Below are 24535 nucleotides of genomic sequence, written 5' to 3'. Positions count from 1 at the left end.
CACCCCTAATGGTCAGCAGGTCTTCATCCATAGAGAAAAGTGTGTACAAGCGGCCTTCACTTCCTCCATTTGCCATGTTCTGCTTGATGTTGTGTACAAGCTTCTCCTACAAGAAAGAAGGGAGGGTTTTAATGACAGTTGTCTAAAAGTACTTGGAGAATGTGCTGTCATGATAAAATAGTTCATAGTGTGAAAGATGTGACATGTGGGCAAGTGCTGGTGGCAATGGTGATAAGAGGCAAAGTGCAAAATGAGTATGAAGAGAAGGAGCTGGAATGAAGCTTGGTGCACGACTGGAGGAAAGCGAAGGGAAATGGGAGAGGGTTGAGTCATGAGGATACAGGTAGGAAGAGGATAATGTAAGTAAAATTCTTACGTTGTCAACTCTGTTGAGGTCATGGAACATTTTCCAGCATTGCAGAAATGTTGTGGAAGCGACTGACCCCCCACTGTGACGTCACAGTGTCAGCTGTGCCTCAGTTGGTACACTCTCGCCTCTGAGTCAGATGGTTGTGGTTCAAATCCCACATCAGAGACTTGAACACAAAAATCTAGGCTGACACACCACTGCAGTACTGAGGGAGTGCTGCACTGCTGGAGGTGCCATCTTTCAGATCTTCAAACCGAGGCCCCATTTGATCTGTCAGGTGATGCAAAAGATCCCGTGGCACTATTTCAAAGAGTAGTAGTGAAGTTATATCCAAAATACTAGTCAACATGTATCCCTCAATCAACATTATAAAATCTGATTAGATAATCATTATCATATTGCCCTTTGTGAGATCTTGTTGTGTACCACTTGGCTGCCATATTACTTTACATTACAACAGTCATGGCATTTCAAAAGTACTTCAGTGGCTGTGAAGCACTTCAGGATGTCCTGAGGTCTTTGGGGAATCTTTCTTTCTATTTGTTCCCATTTGCTTCCGTCAGCCTTCTACTTCCATAGGGATCAAGATCTCTCCTGTCCACAGCCCAGACCAACATCTCCAACCTGGGGCCTGTTCTGCAGGCCTTGCAATCAGATCTACATTCATTCCCTGCTGTCTGCAGTCAGAATGTACCTTCCCTTGAAGAGGTGCACTGCCTGTCAATGTACACCTGACTCCCTGCACGAATTTCACTTGGCCCTTGAGCACACGTGAATCGGCAGGTGCAGCTTGTTTTCAGGATTGATTGAAATTCTAGGCTCATGAATTAAATTTATTTAAAAATTAGACTAACAGAAGCAAGAAAAAAAAACAACAGATTGACTCATTTGCAGACTTAGTTCGCAGTTTTCAGAAGCAACTTCAAGTTGGTTTGGGATTTGATGCCCAGTACTCTGAAGTTAATCTGTTTTTCTTTGTTTGAGAGGATGCCAAAAATCGTGAATTCCCAATTTGACGGCGTTCTACGAGTACCTTCACCACATGGGTTGCAGTGGTCCAAGGAGGCAACTCACCACCACCTTCTCAAGGGCAACAAATGCCAGTTTAGCCATCAAAGTCTTGGGGCCAATCCCAAAACTGAAATAAAAATTCTTGACAAATTAATTTGCAAGAGGCACCTCAAGCAGAGCTCTTCTGAGAAATCGCTGAAGGACTCGGATGGTCTGTAGATTGCTCTCAAGAGCTTTGTCCTAGGTGGTGGGGCCGTATGTTGCACATCGCTGTCATTTCCATCTTCTGCAGTTCCTGCTCTATTTGCATTCTATAGGTGTATATGGGAAACCTCCAGTGAATCCCACAGAGGGGGAAGGGGAAGGTTCCCATGACAGAAGCATAGGGGGAAGAAAGATTTCCTGGCAAGTAACTGCGCAAAGGTAGTGCGCAAAATCCTTTCTTGGAGACATATCTGAGAACAGGAACTTGGAATGATTTCAGTCACAGCTGGTACTTCAGACAGAGTTTGTGCAAAATCAAAGCCTATGAACTCAGTCATTCCCTGGCTTGACCACATGCAGGTAAGTTGCTTCTCTCTTGTACAAGATTGACTAAAATCAAGTACAGTATGTAATGCATGTATGTAATTCTAAAGTATCTGATTTATACCTGAAAGTCTATTCTTCTACATCTGAACTACAACACTTTTTTGCTCCATTATAAAACACAAAATTTGAAGTTCCATGGTCTAACTATAAAAGAAGTTAAATTTCAAAAAATCAATTCCAAATATCAGTGGCACAGTATTATTAAAATCTGGGTTATTCAAAGTGAATATAATTAAAGTACAGTTTAAGTATGATTCATGAGTTAATCAATGCTTTCACTATCTTTTAACAAGCTTCTGGCATTAAATAAATGGTTGCTGTTGTGGAAAAAAAATTGAAATATAATTGATTCCATATCAACCAACAGATTGTATTTCTAACATGTGTTTTGTTTTATTTGAAATTCAGAGCATCTCGGACTGGAAGATGTGAGATAATATTATTAGCAATGTGCAAAAGCCACTTTCAAAGGAAATATTCAGCACGGTAAATACATTAAATCCGACAGTCAGGACTTGAATATTAATTGCCTTTCATCAATTGCCAAGCTACATTGGAAATCTCTCTGTCGGCTATTTCTGCAAAACTATAGCCATTAACCATGATGCTGCTAGGTTAATTGTAAAATTGTAATCTTAAAGTTTCAAAGATGTACAGTCTAGACTTAGGATCAAACTCGAGAGGGAGAAAGAACCCTGGTGCTTCAGATCAATAGTTCAGATAGTGCTCCCAGAGGGAGTTAAAGAACAAATTTTATCTAACGGAGAAATGGATTGTAATGTGCAGAGAAGATAAATATTTTTCTTCACATAGATCACTCCAAATGCCCAGATGAATACATAATTGGATCACCAGGTTTGTTGGAAAGGTTTGTTGGGATTTTAAAAAAAAATTAAAACATCATTCTAGACATTCCTCTCATGAACAGCCGCTTATCCTGGATAAAGCATCTTAGATCTTTAGCAGCTTAACCCTTTGGGCTGCAAGTCATATAGATTTGACACATCTCAGCCTACTTTAGTGCCCAGCTTCCGCTTTTTTCCCCCACCTGCAAAAACAGGTCGGTTTGTGTGATTGAGGCCATGATTATTTTATACCAGCAGATGCCTCATTTTCCATGATTTTCAGATTATTTATGATGAATGCTTATGACAGTAAGGAAAAAACAGGTGTCCGGGATTGGAAGAAGCTAATCTGAAGCTAAATTTCAAGAGACTGGATTATTCAGTTACATTAGTTTTGTAAAAATGTTGCTATTTCCCCGTATACCGCTGTGCAAATTTAGAAGGGCCGGCAATTACTAGTACTACCCATCCCAAGTGGCATTTAACCGGTTACCACTGGGGACTCCCCCTCTATCTTTGGTTCTTGAAAGAATTGGAGGCGGAATGCAGGAGCCCAGGTCTATCAGATCTGTACTGCAGGCATCCAATATCCACTCACTGATGCTCCTACGCCAGAGATTATAGCAAACAAGGCTCCCTCCTGTATTTACTCAAAGAGCAGTGCCTCTCAATTTAAATTCCAAAACGTTAGCATTTATGTTTGCACAGCCCGATCTTCTTTCTCCTTTATTTTAAATTTGACTTCAATTTGATTTTGACTTTGGATCTAACTAGCGTGCAATCTTATACTTATTGCATAACCTTTTATCCTTGAAAAAAATCTGTAACTATTCGGTTGTGTGCCTCCTCCAGATTCTGCTATCCATTTAAAGGTGGGATCTACAATCTATGATTGAAAACTGCCTGCCTAAAGGCACGTGTCCCACTGCAAGTAGATTCTACACAAGATGCCTGTTCCCAGGCAGCCTGGAATGGGACCACAAACCACCAGCTTTAGAGCATAACAAGAAAGTAAAGAGGATCAACAGACATCACGAAGTGCACTTCATAAGAATATTATGCAGCAATCCAGCAGAACATGTTTCAATTTGTATGCAAATTAAATTACGTAACTCCTCATTTACAGTGCCACAGAGGACCAGATGATCACAGAAGAAAAATGAGAAGGGTCAAGTGGAGCAGGCAAATTAAGAATATCCAAAAGAAAAATCAACCAAAGAAACAAAGTAATGCAATTTTTCATCAACAATTTTTCTCGTGGTTTTAAAGTGCTTGTTTGGAATTATACAGGGGAGACACCACGGGAACACAAAGAGAAGGAATAAAGTTTTGAAGAAGTCTGCTGATCACCTGAGAGCAGTGCATAACAAATCAAATACAGTTTCATTATTTACAGTACTACAGTTATTATTATTCACCTCTCTAGAACAGATCGATAAGCAAGTTGCTGAAATTTTCCAATAAAGTCTTGAGCCTTTTAAGTTGTCCAAATATTGATGCAGTGGGGTTAATCAAATTTTTTACCATTTAATAATAGCAAAACGCAGTCAAAGTTTAACTCACTACTGGTATCAACCATAACATTCAAAAAGCATTTGGATCTACAGATACGGAAGTATCGATGACGGAATTCACTTGATCAAATTCTTGCTGTGAGGGTTCATACCTGTATCCCCAACCTGGACTTCATCACATAGAACTGATCCACCAGCTTCTTGTGCAACGGTCTCATGTCTTGGGGTACAAACTTTTCATGCACAGCCAAGCCATACTCAAGAATATGTGCCTTGAACAAAAAAAAAGTGTGTAAGTAACCTGATATTTAAGAATTGCAATTATCCTCATTTTGATAGCTAAATATCATTTATTCTTTTTACAGTTACTTTCTGAAAGTCCATTTCTCTCATGTATGTCTGGGAATGCAGCGGCCTAGAAACTGGACTACTCTAGATGCAGCACATAGAATAGTATCATAGGATCCTATAAGATAATTCTTGTAATAGATTATAGGAAACCGTAGAATCCTTACAGTGTAGAAGGAGACCATTTGGCCCATCGAGTCTGCACTGACCACAATCCCACCCAGGCCCTATCCCCATAACCCCATGCATTTACCCTAGATAGTCCCCCTGACACGAAGGAGCAATTTCGCATGGCCAATCCACCTAACATGCACATCTTTGGACTGTGGGAGGGAACCGGAGCACCTGAAGGAAATCCACACAGACACAGGGAGAATGTGCAAACGCCACACAGACAGTGACCCAAGTCAGGAATCGAACCCAGTCCTTGGTGCTGTGAGGCAGCAGTGCTAACCACTGTGCCATCGTGCCACCCCCATGCCTAATGCAGGACCACAGCTAATAAGTCATCAGTCCCTTTAGCTAATAAAGGTGAGTAGCGGACATCAGTGGCATCCCCAGAACACTCACTGGTTGCGAGTGGGGCAGCAGGCAATTGGGATGGCATGAATGATGTGCAGTTAGCAGCAGCAACTCGCAGTTTTAATATGGAGCCAGGACAACCGCTCAATCTACACCCATTCAAGTAATAATCTGTCTTCCTATTATTGATACCAAAGTGGATAACCTCACATTTATTCACATTACACTGCATCTACCATGCAGATGCCCACACACTCAGCCTGTCCAAATCATGCTGAAACATCTCTGTATCCTCCTCACAGACTTTCTTTTCACATTTTTATGTTTTATTGCAAATTCTTTCATTTAAAGTATTTAACCTATGCTGATATTTTCAGGCAATGAGGTGAAGAGAACACTGAAAGAACTGCGATGACTGGCAGTGTATTTCATACATTTGTACTACCACTAGATGGCTTTAGTCCACTTTGTCAAGTGCATAACCACGATAACACATTAACATTGCAGAAACCTTCATCAGTTTAAATTAATTTGCTGACATTTGCTTTTATCTCAGTATATGAGAAATACAATCTGAGGCAATTCTGGAGTGAAAATGACTGCAACAAATGTCATGTTGTCACTGCATCGGGGTAGGCAAAGGGAGAACTAGCCTTGAAGCCATCTACATGAATGCATCATGTTCGGTACAAATGATCAATCAAGATGGCCACTAGTTTGGTCCCTGGGAGTGACATTTGTTCAATAATTCAAGACAGAAGTTCTTTAATAATTGATGCAAGAAATTAACTGACTTGTTTGAATAGTGCATTTATTCAAATTGAGAGTCAGTCAGCGAAAGCATTTAAATCCAATCTGCATTCTCTCAAGTCAATCCAGTGTATGCCATGAAAGCAAAAAGCACTGGGACATACTGTGTCATATCATTGAAGAGCATGTTTACATTCGCTATTGTATGGGCAGAGTACAGTTTTGGACGATCAAGCTATTTACCTCTGTTGTTAATGGTCCTTTGAGGCTCTTGAAACATTCTTATTCTGCTAAAAGCACTTTACAATAGCGAACTGCTGTTGTGCATACACTCATGGCATTCTATATGCATCTTTCATTTTGGAAAATAAATTCAGTTAGGCATTTGAGGTATCTCCATGAATAGAAAATGATGCGGTTGCAGCTTCTTATCCATTTACAAAAGGTTTGATCGGACCGCAAGAGTGAATGGCTCATTGAAAGAGTTGCCACTGACCCAAAGGCTTTCCTTGACTCCGTGGGAAGCATTCTCTCCTTTGCTCACGAATGTTTGCCACCCACACCATTAATTACAGCAGGGTGAAGTGGGATGGGAATGGGGATAGGGATGGGTGAACGACCATCTTCAAAAATCCAGAGTACAATCCTGGCCTGAAACTGCAGGTAGGCCTATAGTCCCACCATCTGGTAGGCAGACACATCCGGTCTGCCAAGTTTCACTATGACCATAGGACCATAAAATACAGGAGCAAAATTAGGCCATTTGGCCCATCGAGTTGTGAAATTCTTGATAGTAGACTAGCAACTTAATCAGGAATTGAGTAGTTTGTGGAATATACTGCAATTTAGTCCCCAAGCAGCTGCTGCGAGAGAAAGACAACTTTATAAGCAGTCATAAGTATCTGTATGTTAAACAGATAATCTGAGAAAAGCAGAAATTTTAGGTTGGAAACCAAAGTTTTTGCAGCACATGATGTGCCTTGCTCCAATGGCAGTGGCCAACACTCAATGAACAGAACAGCTTGTTTGCATATAGTAAAAGATGCAACATAAGTGGGAATTGGAACCACTTTGCTAAGTGCTGCAGGTCCAAACCATAGCAGCTCTCCTGTGCTAACAGCAACAAGGCAGCTGTTTGATCCTTCAGGGGAAGAGGCATCAGGAAGGTGAATAAATTCAACTTCAGCCAAAGCACTGAAGCTACAGAGCCTCCAACAACACTTTATTGTGAGAGTGTCAACACCATCACAGAAAAGGGTGAGATCTTCACCATCTTCAACATAATTAGTAGTAATGCCAGACTTAAAGTCAAGGTTGACACTGAAGTGAGGGGGAGCTCACTGCCAAGCCAAAGGTTACAGCAAATAGACTCATATGCCACACCAGGTCCCAGCACCAGATGGACTTCATGACTTATGGTGGACAGGCAATCTACACCAAAAATATGGCAACCCTCTACTGCACACAGGGAAATTTCAAGTTCCATATAGTTGACCAGAACGTAAAGCTACTACTAGGGTATTGGGACAGCAATGCATTGGGACTCATTCACCTTGGTCCAGAAGTGCATGTTCTACAACTCCAAGTCCCTGACATCATAGGTAAACTACCAGGTGTATAGCATGAGACTAGATGATTGAGTACCACCAATAGTCTGTGCTCCGAGAAGAGCTCCAGTAGCCATAGAATCCCTACAGTGCAGGAGGATGCCATTCGGTCCATCGAGTTACACCAACCCACCTTTTGTTCAATCTTACTCAGGCCCTATCCCCGTAACCGCATGTATTTACTCCACTAATCCCTTAACCTACACATCTTGGGACACTAAGGTGCAATTTACCATGGTTAATCCACCTAACCTGCACGTATTTGTGACTGTGGGAGCACCCGGGGGAAACCCAAGCAGACATGGGGAGAACATGTATTTGATACATGGCGGCACGGTAGCACAGTGGTTAGCACTGCTGCTTCACAGCTCCAGGGTCCCGGGTTTGATTCCTGGCTCGGGTCACTGTCTGTGTGGAGATTGCACATTCTCCTCGTGTCTGCGTGGGTTTCCTCCGGGTGCTCCGGTTTCCTCCCACAGTCCAAAGATGTGCGGGCTAGGTTGATTGGCCAGGTTAAAAATTGCCCCTTAGAGGCCTGGGATGCGTAGGTTAGAGGGATTAGTGGGTAAATATGTGGGGGTAGGGCCTGGGTGGGATTGTGGTCGGTGCAGACTCGATGGGCCGAATGGCCTCCTTCTGCACTGTAGGGATTCTATGATTCTATGATTCATGCAGACTCCACACAGACAGTGGCCCAAGGCCACTGGTCCCTGTCACTGTGAGGCAGCAGTGCTAACCACTGTGCCAGCATGTTGCCCCATGAAGCAGAAAGTTGTTAACCAGCTCCAACGGATGACAGCACTTGGTGCCAAAAACCCCTATGGATAAGGCCACAGAATGTGTTTCAGCAATGGTGGCCACGGTTAAAAAAGATAGCATGGTCAGGATATGTATTGACCCAATGCACTTGATCAAAGCACTGCTCAGACCACATCACCTTCTGAAGACAATGTAATAGGTGATAGTCAACATGGCAAATACCAAGATGGTTCACATTCTCGATGCAAAATGCAGGTTTTGGCAGATCCCACGAAATGAGGAATCCTTAAAACTAACCATATTCATAGAATCTAGGAGCTGGAGTAAATTCAGCTCTTCGAACCTGTTCCACTATCAATATGATTATGGCTTTTCCTCTATCTCAATGCCGTATTCCCACTTTCTCCCTATATCCCTTGATACGGTTAAAATGTAAAGAAAATCCATCTTTTTCTTGAATACATTCAGAGACTTGGCCTAGACAGCATTTTGTGGTAGTGAGTTCCGCAGATTCACTACCCCTTGAGTGAAGAGACTTTTCCTCATCTCAGTCCTAAATGGCCTACCCTGCATCCTGAGACTGTGTCGCCTGTTTCGAGATTCCCCAACCAGAGAAAATGTCCTCCTAAACGTGGGCAAGTGCGAGGTTGTACACTTTGGAAAAAAGAATAGAGGCATGGACTATTTTCTAAACGGTGACAAAATTCATAATGCTAAAGTGCAAAGGGACTTGGGAGTCCTAGTCCAGGATTCTCTAAAGGTAAACTTGCAGGTTGAGTCCGTAATTAAGAAAGCAAATGTAATGTTGTCATTTATCTCAAGAGGCTTGGAATACAAAAGCAGGGATGTACTTCTGAGGCTTTATAAAGCACTGGTTAGGCCCCATTTGGAGTACTGTGAGCAATTTTGGGCCCCGCACCTCAGGAAGGACATACTGGCACTGGAGCGGGTCCAGCGGAGATTCACACGGATGATCCCAGGAATGGTAGGCCTGACATACGATGAACGTCTGAGGATCGTGGGATTATATTCATTGGAGTTTAGGAGGTTGAGGGGAGATCTGATAGAAACTTACAAGATAATGAACGGCTTAGATAGGATGGACGTAGGGAAGTTGTTTCCATTAACAGGGGAGACTAGGACGCGGGGGCACAGCCTTAGAATAAAAGGGAGTCACTTTAGAACAGAGATGAGGAGAAATTTCTTCAGCCAGAGAGTGGTGGGTCTGTGGAATTCATTGCCACAGAGGGCTGTGGAGGCCGAGACGTTGAGCGTCTTCAAGACAGAAATTGATAAATTCTTGATTTCTCGAGGAATTAAGGGCTATGGGGAGAGAGCGGGTAAATGGAGTTGAAATCAACCATGATTGAATGGTGGAGTGGACTCGATGGGCCGAATGGCCTTACTTCCGCTCCTATGTCTTATGGTCTTATGGTCTAAACTCCTGTGAATATTGTCCACTTGAACCAATCTCTCCTGATAGAACAGTCCCGTCAACCCCAATATCAACCTAGTGAACCTCCCCTGCACTTCCTCTATGGCAAGTATATCTTTTCTTAGGTAGAGAGATCAAAACTGCATGCAATATTCCAGGTGTGGTCTCACCAAGGCCCTGTATAACTGCAGTGAGCCATCCCTCTTTCTGAACTCACATCCTCTTGCAATGAAGGCCAACATACCATTTGTCTAATTGCTTGCTACACCTGTCTCTCGACTTTCATTGACTGGTGTACAAGGACACCCAGATCCATTTATACATCCACATTTCTCAATATATTACCATTTAAATCATACTCTTCCTTTCCACTTTTCACACCAAAGTGTATAATTTCACATTTAACCATGTTGTGCTTCATCTGCCATGTGTTTGCCCACTCACTCAACTTGTCTAAATCACCTCCTTGCATCCTCCTCACAACTTCACCCAATTTTTTGTCATCAGCAAACTTGGAAATGTTACATTTGGTTCCCTCATCCAGGTCATTGATAAATATCATGAACAGCTGGGGCCAAAGCACTGATCCCTGTGGTATCCCACAAGTCACTGCCTGCCACTTGGAAAAAGACTAGTTTATTCCCACTCTTTGTTTTCTGTCTATCAACCGGGTCTCGGTCCATGCCAATACATTACCCCTAACCCATGTGCTTTAATTCTGCCCACTAACCCTTTATCAAAAGTCCAAATACATCACATCCACTGGTTCACCCTTATCTATTCTACTAGTTACATCCTGCAGTAGATCCTCCAAAAAAAACACTGGAGTAGATTTGTTCAGAATGATTTGCCTTTCATAATGCCATGCTGGCTTTGTCCAATCCCATTAATGCTTTCTAAATGTTCTGTTATCACATTTTTTATCATAGACTCTACTATCTTCCCCATGACTGGTGTCAAGATAACTGGTCTGTAATTCTCCTTTCTTTCCTCTCCCTCCCTTTTTAAACAGTGGGGTTACGTTTGTCACCCTCCAATCTGTACAAACTGCTCCAGAGTCTATAGAGCTTTGGAACATGACCGCCAATGCATCCAACATTTCCAGTGCCACTTCCTTTAATATAGGATGTAGATTATCAGGCCCTGGTGCTTTGTCAGCTTTTAACCCAATTTATTTCCCCCCATTTTCTTAATACTGATTTCCTTCCATTCCACCCTCTCACTCGACCCTTGGTTCCCTTACATTTGTTGGGGGTTATTTGTACCCTCTTTTGTGAAGGCAGAATCAAAGTATGTGTTCAGTTTGTCTGCCATTTCTTTGCTCCCCATTATAATTTCCCTGGCTTCTGACTGTTAGGGGCCCACATTTGTCCTTACTAATCTTTTTCTCTTCATATATTTTTGAAGCTTTTACAGTCAGTTTCTATGCTCCCTGCAATTTTATTCTCATCGTCTTATTTTCTCCCGCTGGATCAAATTGTCTTCTTTTGCTGAATTCTAAAATGCTCCGAATCCTCAGGCTTGCTACTTTCTCTGGTAATTTTATATGTCTCCTCTTTGAATTTAATATTACCCCTAATTTCTATTGTAAGGCATGGTTGAGCCACCTTTCCTCTTTTATTTTCATCAGAGAGGGATGAATAATTGTAATTCATGCACACATTCTTTGAACATGAACTATTGCCTATCCACCATCCTTTATTAAGGTTCCCCAATCTATCCTTGTCAATTCACACCTCATATTCCCTTGGTTCCCTTTATTTAGATTCAGGATCCTAGTTTCGGATTTGACTACTTCACTCTCCATTTTAATGAAGAATTCTATCAAAATATGGACAGTCTTCCCCAAACACCCCGCACAACAGGATTGTTAATTCATCCTTTCACATTGCACAATACCCAATCTCGAATGGCCTGTTCTCTGGTTGGTTCCTCAATGTATTGGTCTAAAAATAAAAAAAATCACAAACACTCCAGGAATTCTTCCTCCATGATACCATTGCTAGTTTGATTTATCCAATCTACCTGTTAATTAAAATCACGCATGACTACAGTTTTATCTTTATTGCATGCATCTCTGATTACTTATTTAATACCTTCCTTTACATCTCCACTACTGTTTAGTGGCCTATAGACACCACCCCACCTTGGTGTTCCTCATCTCCACTGATATAGATTCAACACATGACTTCCTTCCTCACTAGTGCATTGATTTCCTCCTTTACTAACATTCCTACCCCATCCCGTTCCCTTTTTGTCTGTCCTTCCAAAGATGAGAGAGTTGGGTTGATTGGCCATACTCAGTTGCCCCTTAGTGTCAGAGAGATTAGTGGGGGAAAAACGTGAGGTTACGGGGATAGGGCCTGGGTGGGATTGTTGTCGGTGCAGACTCGATGGGCTGAATGGACTCTTTCTGCACTGTAGGGATTCTATGATTCTAATCAGAAATAATGCTTACCCCTGGATGTTCATTCCCATCCTTGTGCAGCCATGTCTCTGTAATTGCAACTGTATCATAACCATTCATGTATACTTGTGCTGTTAATTCATGTATCTTATTGTGAATGCTCCACAAATTAAAAGACAAAGCCTTTAGACGTGTCTTTTTAACCTTGTTAATCATCTTAGCTTTATTTTGCATTACGGCCCCATTTGTTTTTCGCCCACGTTTTTTTCTGCCTTCCACCTTTGCCTCTTACTTTAATGTTTTTTCTTTCCATCCCTTTTCCTCTCTCCTCTGTGTCCATGCTCAGGTATCCGTGCCCCTGCTATTCTAGTTTAAACCCTCCCTGTCAGCACTGGTAAACAACCACCTCCAACACCCCCCCACCACCCTGGAGCATCTCTTTGCAGGCCAACCTTGTGAGAACATTGTTGATTACTTCCTTGTTTGGGGTCGTACTGTGCGAGAACATAATGCATGTCTTTGTATTGTCCTTACAGAATCAGGACCAATCAATTAAAGCTTAACCCTGAGAAATGCAGATTCAGAGTGGAATTTTCCTGCCCCGCCCGCCATGGCAATCGTAGCTGGGGTAGGTGGGGGGGGGGGGGGGGGGGGGGGGTGCGGAACATGCAAAGGTCCATTGACCTCGGGCGGGAACTTCTGGCCTTGGGGTGCACGCGGCTGGAAAATCCCACCCTCAGTGTCAATAATGCTCCTTGTGTGGGCCATTTAGTCACAGCCAACTTCTCCAACAGGACACTGAATGATACTGGCAAGAACACAACCCAGCCATCTTCACCAGATTCAAACAGGCACTCTCAGCCCCACCGGTGCTATATTAATTTGACATTCGAGCACCCACACTTACATCAGCAGATGTTCCCAGCATGTACTTGGTGCAGTCTGCATCCAGAATGGCAGACCAATAGCCTCTCTTTCAAGGGCCCCTCACTGACACAGACTCATTAGGCTCAAATTGAAAAGGAATTCCTTGCTTTAGTCTTTGCCTGTCAGAAATTTCATGACTTTACCTATGGTCGTCCTGCAACTATTGAAACTGATCACCAGCCACTCATAACTATCTTAAGTTGCAACGCAACAGTCTCAATGCCGTCTACAAACGTGGCAAGAAGCTGTACTGGCTGATGCCCTCTCCAGAGTCTTCCCATCCAGCACAGACAAGGCAGATCATGAGGAAGATATAGACATTATGGCAATAGAGGTGCTGTCCTCTCATTAAAATCAGGAACTCAAGCAGGCTGACATCACATGCAGGCAACTGCTTTACTTCATCATGAGGAGCTAGCCAGAATCCACAAGGGAGCTTCTTCACAAACTCCACACAGCCATCGCCACCAAAGATAAACTGAATTAATACTGTTCGGCCAGTGATTCATCATTCCTACTGTCCTGCAGGGGTACTACATACAACAACTTCACCAAGGGCATCCCAGGCTGGAAGCTATCAGATATAGGACCAAGGAATCACTGTTCTGGTCCTCCATGAATGCTGTCATGGAAAGGGAAATCTACAGATGTGCACCATGCAATGCACTCAAACTGCGCCATGCAAAGAAACCATTGTATTTATACAAGGTTCAGGGCCTCACATGGTCATTCACAGCAGGAACAAATCTTCAAGTAGAATGGGAAACAACAGGTAGTCTTACTTGATTTGTATTCTGGTTGGTTTGAACTCAACAATCTGCCAAACCTGAGGAGCAACAGTCATTATCAAGCTTAAGAGAAGCTCTGCCACACACAACATCCCACAGAGACTCATGACAGACAATGCAAATAGTCGCCACTGAATTCCACAATTTTGAACATGCATGGGACTTTGAGCACATCATGAGCAGCCACTTCAATCCCCAGTCAAACTGTATGGCAGAATGAGCGGTTCACTCAACCAAACATCTTTTCGAGAAATGTGCACAGGATCGCACAAATGACTATGCTGCAATCCTCAGCCTGTGAAATCTACCAGCACAGGGTCTGTCCTCGACAGCACAATGACCTCTTTCCAGGCGCACCAGGACCATGATTCCTACTGCTAAGGCTCTGCTCCAACCCAAATCAATGTCAATGATGCTCTCCGACAACACGAATTGAGAAACACTATGATCGAGATAACCACTAACCTGGCCCTCTAACACCAGATCAAATTAAGCAGTCTCACAACATCAGATTAAAGTCCAACAGATTTATTTGGAATCACAATCTTTTGGAGCGCTGCTCCTTCATCAGCACTCCGAAAGCTCATGATTGCAAATAAACCTGTTGGACTTTAACCTGGTGTTGAGACTCTTCTTACTGTGCCCACCCTTGTCCAATGCCAGCATCTCCACATCATGGCTACAAGGTCAAATGGTTAGGATTCAGACTGCATGCGGCTATAACAAGTTGATGGTGGTACACAGTAATGCCCCAAAACCAGTTATGTGGTAGCCTCAAGCAGTGCTCACTATATGCGCAATCGCCGTTACCTTCTGCAAGTATCAGAACCAGCACTAACAGACAATATAGCACTTCAGTCATCTGGCCTACGGCACCGGCCCCTACACCAGCTGACATGCAAACTTCTACAATGGCCAACGCAGCGAGCCCTGCAGCTGATGACCACACAGATGAAACATCCCGTGTTGCTAACACAGTGAGGGTACTGGCCACAGAAAAACTACAACACCACCAACCAGTGTAATCATACGCTCTGGGCACCTGAACAGGCCGAACACAAGGTTCCAGGACTTCATTACCACTTAGTTTATAACTGACTTTCGAATTTCAGTTTTCCTTCCAATGCAAAAGGGAAGTGGCAGGCATGAAGGAGACATGATGGGCTATAAACCAGTCGCTACAGCTTAATTTGTGGACTACATATAGTTTCCTATTGTACACACTGTTACATCTAATGCCACTGGGTGTCCCTATTAAACGGGGATGGTGTAGACTGAGTGGTTACTTGAGGAGTCACGAGGCGGTTACAAAAGAGGCCACGTGGCAGGAGCGCGGGAATAATCCCTGGGATCGCGAACAGAGCACAAGTGTTGAAGTAGCTGCAGAGCTAATGAATACAGGACCATCCTCAATGTCCTTGTTGTCAGTGGTTATATATAAATATTTGCATCCAAAATATTAAATGCAGATGGTAAATCTGCAGCACTACTTTATTGTACACTAAGACACTGGAACAAAGGGCATAGGTTATAAGCTGAAAGGGCAATTCAGAACATGCACATAGTGATGAACATTTGGAAGAATCTTCAAGGCAGGAAGTGGAGGCAAGTCAAGAGAATAATGTAGAATCCCTACAGTACAGAAGGAGGCCATTCAGCACATTGAGTCCGTACCGACCTCAATCCCAACCCGGCCCTATTCCTGCAACCTCACACATTTACCCTGCTAATCCCCTGACACTAGGGTCAATTTAGCATGGCCAACCCGCATATCTTTGGAGTGAGAGGGGAAACTGGTGCACCCAGAGAAGACTCACACAGACATGAGGAGAATGTGCAAACTCCATACAATGACATGAAGCCGGAATTGAACCTGGGACCCTGGCGCTGTGAGGCAGCAGCGCTAACCACTGTGCCACTGTGTTGCCCATGTGACGGGGAAACAAATGTGGGCTTAATTCTGAAGCACGAGCCAATTTGGTTGAACTGCTTCTCTCATCTACCTTGTCATTTGTTTCTTGATAATATGTGGGTCATTTGTATTTTCCACTGGTTTTAATATAAAGCTATTACCTGGTGCTAATGAATATTTTGTACTCTGGGGTCGTGCGTGTGAATTACCTGTTCAAACATGAGTTCCCTCAGACGAGAGATTTTCTCTCCATCCTCGGGGTGGTTGAGAATGTAGTCCTTCACAAAGAACGCCTGCAACAAAAAGCAAAATGAGGACATTTCTCCAAGCTGTTTTCTTGCACGTTTTCCAGCTCTTCCCAATCTGTAAACCACCTTGAAATACATTTGCAGCCTTGTAAAATTAACCACAACTGTCAAGCTGCCAGCAAACTGATCAGAATTAAAAATGGAACAGTTTAAAATGCAAGGATCACAGTTAAAGCACCCACGAAGACACACAAGAAAACAAATTATGCAAATTAGGTACAATTAGGTACTTGAAGGATGTTTGGGATTATAACAACCTGTTATTATGGGCAGGCGGTGGGGTTAGAAGGTCAAATCTGTCTGTAACTGAATTTTTTTGAAAAAAAGCTCTTGGCATTTTTAACCAAACAGAGAACTATTTTCCCTTCTCCCCGCCCTGCAATTTTGCTCCTTGTGAATTGCTAAGATATGATTTAACAGGTGCAGCATGCACTCTTACTTCCCCTAAGCAGCCCCACCTCCTGTCTGTGCTTCGAGTGTGTTTATCATGGTATTTGGCTGCAGGGACTTCACATTCGAGCATGACCCTGTCCTTGACCTTGTACTACTCAGCATGAGTCACTGGATAATGATTAGGATTGGAGGAGGCCGGCGACGAAGCCTCAACTACTACTCTGACTGAATTTAGCTAATCCAAAACCAAGGGTTTTCTGGTCCAGTGTCGCTCGGTGATCTACGAAGTAACAAACTAAACCAGCTTTCTCCCTTCATGTTTCCCCTCAGCATCATGTAGCACTTCTGGAGAGCACATAACATCCAGACCTTTTGACATGTTGCATGCTATACACCTCCATAATGCGGAGAATGACATTGTCTCCAAGTTTGCCCCCCTTTTGCTGATGGCGATCCTATCTCCCAGTTATTCCCTTCTGAATACAGAACACATGTACAAAATTATAATCTGAACTTCTCCCCTAAGTACAGTGTTTAGCACTGTATCACTAGGTCTCATATATTGAGCTGTTCCAATTCATAGAATCCCAACAGTACAGAAAGATGCCATTCAACCCATCAAGTCTATAACGACCATAATCCCACCCAGGCCCTATTTCCGTAACCTTCATTTACCCCGTTAATCCCCCTGACACCAAGGTCAATTTACCAAGGCCAATCAACCTAAATCCGCACATCTTTGGAGTGTTGGAGGAAACCAGAGCATCCGGAGGAAACCTACACAGACACGGGGAGAAAGTGCAAACTCCACGCAGACAGTGAGCTAAGGCTGGAGTTGAACCTGGGTCCCTGGCGCTGTGAGGCAGCAGTGCTAACTACACTGCCACCGTGATACAAATCAAACTGCCTGTTTCTGTCTCAGCTCATCTCCTGCCGAAACTTGCATCATGTTTTTGTTACTTCTAAACTAAATGATTCCAATGCTCTCCTGACTGGTTACCTACCAGCACGGCACGGTGGCACAGTGGTTAGCACTGCTGCCTCGCAGCAGCGGTGACCCGGGTTCAATTCCCAGCTTGGGTCGCAGTCTGTGTGTTCTTCCTGTGTTTGTGTGGGTTTCCTCCCACAGTCCGAGAGACGTGCTGGTTAGGCGCATTGGCCATGCTAAAATTCTCCCTCAGTGTGCCCCAAGTGTGGCGACTAGGGGATTTTCACAGTATCCTCATTGTAGTGTTAATATAAGCCTACTAGTGGCACTAATAAATAAACTTTTTAAAAAAATCTTGGGCCCTCTGTACACTTGAGTCCACCCAAAACTGTTTAACATCTCATTCAAATGACTGCATGGCCAACAATGTAGCACTCTCTGACGCCAACTGGAGCGTCAGTCTTGATTTTTGTGCTCAAGCTCTGAAGTGGGACCTGAATGTGGGACCCTGTAATTCGAGAGGCGAGAGACATTGATCCTTTGCATTATAAACTGCCACATTAATTTGTTTCTTTGAGCACTTCCCACTGAATTTCTGCCATTTTACCCATTGACAGATGTGCCCAATTAATAGGTCGGGATTTTCCGGTCGTTCGCACCCCGTTGCCGCTGCAAGCAAGGACAGATAGTTTGGCGCTCGGCCAAATCTCCATTCACTGCAGCAGGACCAGAAAATCCGGCCGGCCCGAACAGCGGAAAATTCCACCCGTGGTCTCTGCCGCATCAGACTGAAGTCAGCCTCACCCCAAATCCAGAATTTTAGTGGCTATTCCACATTTCTTCCTTTCTAACACAATGTAAACATGATCATATCATGACTGCTGTTAGGTAATGTTCATGCATTTAACCAAATCTTTTAACCAAATCTGATTCAACATTCATTACTAAATCGCGTGGCATGCTTCCTTGTTAGTTATTTGACCTATTGTTACATTCTGGGCACGTTCTAGGAATTCCCCACCTTTCTTACATATGCTTGTCCATTAATCCCAATCTAAATGAAAGTTAAAATCCTCCATTAAAACCATACATCTAATCCCTCTATTTATACCACTTCACAGCTGCTACAAGAGGGCCTCAACACAACTGCTGTTGCTGCCTTAAATCCTCTTCTATTTCTTAATTCTACTAATTAAGTTCCCACTGTTTTCCTGTTGTTACATTCTTTTCTGTGAAGTGACTTCATATTTAATTACAGAGGCTGTTCTCCCCCTTTACTGTTTCCTCATCTTTGCTGTCACTTCATAGAATCATGGAATCCTATAGTGCAGAAGGAGGCCATTCGACCCATCGAGTCTGCACCAACAACAATCCCACCCAGGCCCTTTCCCCGTAACCCCACATATTTACCCTGCTAATCCCTCTAACCTACGTATCCCGGGACACTAAGCGGCTTTTACCATGGCCAATCAATCTAACCCGTAGATCTTTGGACTGTGGGAGGAAACTGGAGCACCCGGAGGAAACCCACGCAGACATGGGGAGAATGTGCAAACTGCACACAGACTGTGACTGACCCAAGCCGGCAATTGAACCCAGGTCCCTGGAGCTGTGAGGCAGCAGTGCTAACCATTGTGCCACTGTGCCGCCCACTTCATGCATTTGGGTAAAATGCACTTATTCGGGCCACACACCCTCAACTATCCTTCTGCTCTAATGTTTTGCTCACAGGTTTTTATTTCTTTCTCCTGGTTTAATTATTTTAATCCTTTAGCTTCCCTTTATCTGTAGTGCCTACTGTAATAATTTTTGACCATTACTCTCTTTCCTTTTGAACTGTTATTTATAATACTTTATCCACCTAAACAGCCTTCTTTAAAGTCCTTGTGACTGCCCAATTATCCTGTTAGGACCCTAGCCTCAGCCTGGTTCAGGTGGTGCCCATCCCTGCAATAAAGATCCTCCTTGTCCTGATACTAGTACCAGTGCCCCGCGGAATGGAATCCCTCTTTTTTTTTTAACTAATGGCACACTGCCTTCTTTACACCGATCTGCATCTGGATTAGCTAATAATTTAAAGATGGTAACCTTTGAGATCTTGTTCCTTAAATTAACTCTTAGCTTTCCAGTAGTCTCTAAACAGGACCTTTGCCTACTCTTCCCTACGTGTTCGTCCCAACATCAGTCATAAGGAATGGATCCTCTCCCACCCTTGCCACTTTCTTTGGAAGCTAGTTTGTGATGTTTCTCACTATGGCACCAGGTAAGAAACATACCATGTAGCAGGACCCTTGATTCTGCTTGCAAAGGATGTTATCCATCCCTCTAATTACTGAAAACCTTACAACAATGACATTAAGCATCTCCTCATCCCCCAAAATACCCCACTTTGGACAGCTTCTTGCTCCTGAGTGCCATGGTGCTTTGGCTATTCATCCCACAGTCTTTAGCCTTATCCTCACTAGTAGCAAGTACACAGGACCAACTGGACAGGATCAGTTTCTTCAGATCTTCATTCCCATCTCACCTGGGTTGCCCTTACTCTGCACATTACCAATCACACTAACATGAGGTGTGACTGAAGTCATAGAATCCCTACAGCGCAGAGGGAGGCCATTCATCCATGGAGTCTGCATTGACTTTCCAACAAAGCATCTTACCCAGGCTCTATCCCCGTAACCCCACATACTTATTGCTAATTAACCTAACCTATACATCTTGGGATACTAAGAGACAATTTGCCATGGCCAATCAATCTAACCTGCACATTTTTGGGCTGGAGTATGGAGCAATCGGTCTAGCTACATCTCCCCCTCCCTTGTATATGTCAATGTTCCTTAACCAACAAGATTCAAATGGAGGGATCTACTGCCCATGTGTTCGCTTAGGACTATCAGAGAGACCTAGAGTACAGGTACACAAAACACTAAAAGTAGCAGCGTGGGTTAATAAAGCTATTAAACAAAAACAAGAAAAAACACGTGGATCCATTTCTAGGGGGATAGAATTTAAAAGCAGAAAGATTACATTAAGTTTACAAAAATAATTTGGTTACAGCACACTTAGGAATACAGCTCAGCTCTGATAACAACCCTTATAATAAACGGATCATAATAAAATTATATACAAACACTGGCGAAGGTGCAAAAATGACTTACTGGAATTATATCAGAACTGAAGGGTTTTACCTTGTGGGAATGATTAAAAAGGCTGGGTTTTTACTCTAGAGAAAGGACTGAGGGGTGATCTGATAAGAGATTTTTTAAAATATGAGTGTTTAATAGGGAAGATGTAGAGACGATGTTTCCATTTCTGGGCAGGTCTAGAATGATGGACCACAAATACAAGAAAACTGTTAAAAAATTCAATAGGAAATTCAAGAGAAAACTTCTTTACCCAGAGAGTAATAGAATGTGGGGCCTGCTACCACAGGAAGCAGTTGAGGTACATAGCAAAGTTAAAGCATTTAAACAGAAGCTCATGGAAGAAGAGGGAGAAAAGAAGAGAAGGATATGTTGATGGGGTTAGAAGAAGGAGGCTGGGAGGAGACATAAATACTGGAATGGATCTGTTGGACTGAATAGCCCATTGCTGTAAATACAACATGACATAATTCTCAAGTACAACTAAGGATGGGCAATAAAAGCTGACCTGGCCCAGGTCTGTAAATGAATTGTTAAAAAAATCATCCCTGCTCTACATGGACTCTTGGTCTGGTAAAACCTCAATTTCAACATTAGCATCCTTGTTTACAAATTAATCTATGGACTTGCCCTAGTCCCATATAGATTTCTGCATTTCTCCAAATATGGCCTCATGTGAATCCCCGATTTTCTTAACTCCATTAGTGGCAGCCACACCTTTAGTGACCCAAGTTTCAGTCACTCAGGTCCAAAGCTCAGGAATACCGTCTGTCAACCTCTTTCCTCCTTTAAGGCCTTGTTCTTTGGCCACCTGTCCTATTGTTTCCTTATGTTTGGCGTCAAATTAAGTTGGACAACTGCTCATGCTTTACTCAATGTAAAGGTGCTATTTAAAAATGACATTTCTTGTTGTAATATCAGGGAGGATGGCAGAATTAGTAAATGTACTATCAGGCAGTGTGCTTTGGTTTTCAATTTCAAGGAATATTCAGATATTGTCCTCATAGAAATACAAGTGGAGTCAATTTACTGCGAATAACCCATAATTGCCACTTTGAAGATATTTGTGCAGTCCATAACAATAAGGAATGGTACATCATTTAGACGATGAATTATTGCTACCATCTGCTCCATTGGGTTTAGTACATTTCATATTTAGTGATAAATGTAGTCAGCAGGATAGCTGCGAAAGGAAGGAGGAAATGATGAATTATCAACACAAAACTGATGAAGTTGTACACTGACCAGCATGCATGCTGTAGCATTTTAAATTGGAGAAGTGTTCTTCATTTACCACAACTGAATGCATGGGAAACATACAAAATCGTTGGAACATGATAAACTGACTTTTCAGCCAACCTGAAGGCCGGAAAGCCACTACTGGCAAATTATTTGACAATTATATTTTTACTGTTATACGTTGCTTTTTACTCCCAATTTTCTAAATCTTAAACATGCATTCTCGGGATTACTAATCAGTCTGAATATGTTGGGATTTTTGACCATTTTGCCACGGAAGGAATTTGGTAGAACTTTATCTCATGTCAGTGGGCAAGTAGAGCAATGGATAATCCGCTGGTTGCAAGATAGAAAGCCAAATGTCAGAGTAAAGGGGAGCTATTGAGCCAGTCAAAAGGTCAGAAGCTGGGTATCCCACAAGGCCCAGTTCTGGGACCCTGTTATCCACAATTTATATTCACAAATTAAAGGTTGGAATCAAAAATGCAATTTCTAAATTTGCAGATGACGTCAACTTTGGCAGGACAGAGGGGAATGATCAATATTGAGGTGACCTTTGATAAATTATAAGCGGCATTAGCAAACATACACTATCGGCATACAATTGGCAAATTAATTTCAACCCAGACAAATGTGAGGCATTAGACTGTGGTAAGGAGGACATGTATTACTTCGAAAATAAGGATCGAAAAGGGATCATGGAGCAAAAGGATCTGCAAGTACAGATCAGTATGCAGTGACAATGGTTAATAAGGTCATCAAGACAAATCAAGTAATTATGATTAATATCTAAAAGGACAAAATGCAAAATTAGATACTTGACTTGTATCAATCCTTGATCAAAATACATGGATCACTGTGCACAGATCTACTCACTATATCATAAAAAGGAAAAGAGGCATTGGAGGGTGTACAAAAATGATTTACAAGGATGATACCAGAAATGAGTGGTTGTACCATCAGGAAAAGGATGAACAATTTGGTCTCTTTTCTCTTAAGCAGAAGGCTGAGTGATGACCACGAAGAGGTTTTTAAAATTGAGAATTTAAACAGAGACAGTGTGTAAAACTTAATTTGTCAATAGGAAATGCTCACCAAGGAATCAAACAGAGAATTCATCTTTATCCAGAGAGTGGTAACTCGTTACCACAAGGAGTGGCTGAGGTGAATAGTAAATACGTATTTAAGGGAAACAAAATGGGGGAAAAGGGAATAGATGGTGAGGCTGAGTGTGAGATGGGAAAGGATAAAAGGAGGATGGGTTGAGCAGAATGGCCTACTTCTGAGCTGTATTTCAGATGCAATTCTACATAAGTAATTCTTATGTTTTTCTTGAAAGTTAAGATTTGCTCTCAAGGCAGGGGTAGAGGAACGTGGGGTTAAATTCACAGGACATAGAAAGCTGGTGCTGCTACGATAACAGGTGGATTGGTTTGTTAATAAGTTCTCCTGGAAGTAAATGAGATAATCACTGAAAGGTGATTCTCTTTGACAACCTGAGTTCTCATCATCTCCAATATTTGACCAAAGGTGGCTTTTTGATTTAACCTGTATGCTTCTGATCTTGACTTGGGCTCAGAGCTTTACAAGTCTATTCACAACAATGAAAGCTCCTAGCTGCTTTTAACGTACAAATTGCTAGGGTGGCTGGAACAAACCACTGATTAATATATTAATAAAACAGCCTTGGAATAGTTTTTCAGAATGACCTTGGACAGAAATTTGTTATCTTGCTAAATATTTCCATGAGCGGTTTGGGTTCCTTGTTCCCCCCCCCCCCTCCTCCCACCCCTCCCCTCCCCACACTCCTCTAATTACCTCTTGGTATCTGGCAAGTCCTCCATTAACTGCCGCATCAATGACTCCATTGAGACACATGGTCAGGGGATTTATATTCTGCATCTGTCTTGATTGACACTGGGTGATTAAGGTTCGCAGTTGTTGATTCTTGTTCTCCAGCACCTCAATTGCATTTTCAAGTGGACTCATTTCAACCTAAAAATAGATGGCCAACGGAAGTCAACTTTCTTTTAAAAGATTAAAACAAGATATTAAAATACATGCTGGAAATTTCTAGTAACTTTTTGTTTCTGTTCATGTTGCTATTATTTTACTTTGAAAAAAGGCTACAGTCTATATTTGGTACAAAGATTATGCAAGTCATAATACAGTATCTTTACCGTTGAGAAATTTGCAATTGGCTGCTTGAACTCACCACTTCACGTCTATCTACTTCAAACCAGCGGGAGATACCTGGTAAACTTTGAACCAATGTCAAAGTAGTTCGCTCAATCCATAGGCTCTGACAAAAATGAGAGGGGGAGGTAATGTAATGTAATAAAATCAATGTTTCAACCCATACTCTGTATATGTCAATTTAAACTTAATATCGAGAACTTTTATATGTTTCAGTCTCAGCATTTTCACGTCCCATGAACTGAAAACATAATGAAGCAATTAACATCCCGAATTCAAACTCAGATGCAGGACATTGAGTTGGTTAGATAGGTTCTTGATCAATAAGGGGCTCAAGGGTTACGGGAAGGTGGCGAGAGAATGGGGATGAGAATCATATCAGCCACGACTGAATGGCGGAATGGCCTAATTCGGCTCCTATATCTTATGATCTCATGAGACTGAACATCAGGGTCAAATGGATGGGGGTGTGTGGCCTGATCCTGCATTGTGTGAAACAATCACCTAGCAATGCGTTTGTTGAATTGGCCAGTTCATGCCTT

The 24535-nt window shown here is 42.6% G+C and overlaps 1 protein-coding gene across 1 annotated transcript in view; it reads right to left on the bottom strand.

The window, feature by feature from the left end:
- The window catches only part of LOC144499054 (dedicator of cytokinesis protein 4-like), a 386914-nt gene that overhangs the window by 46863 nt on the left and 315516 nt on the right, over positions 1 to 24535 (bottom strand). The window contains exons 40-43 of the mRNA XM_078221109.1: positions 24013 to 24099; positions 23616 to 23792; positions 15996 to 16079; positions 4484 to 4603 (exon numbers count right to left, since the gene is read on the bottom strand). Of these exons, the coding sequence (XP_078077235.1) occupies positions 4484 to 4603; positions 15996 to 16079; positions 23616 to 23792; positions 24013 to 24099 (468 nt within the window). The remainder of the gene's footprint in view (positions 1 to 4483; positions 4604 to 15995; positions 16080 to 23615; positions 23793 to 24012; positions 24100 to 24535) is intronic.

Source organism: Mustelus asterias, chromosome 9, assembly GCF_964213995.1.
Source record: "Mustelus asterias chromosome 9, sMusAst1.hap1.1, whole genome shotgun sequence".
NCBI lineage: Eukaryota > Metazoa > Chordata > Chondrichthyes > Carcharhiniformes > Triakidae > Mustelus > Mustelus asterias.
The sequence above is the reverse complement of the archived record's forward strand: the minus strand, read 5'-3'. Positions and strand labels throughout refer to the sequence as shown.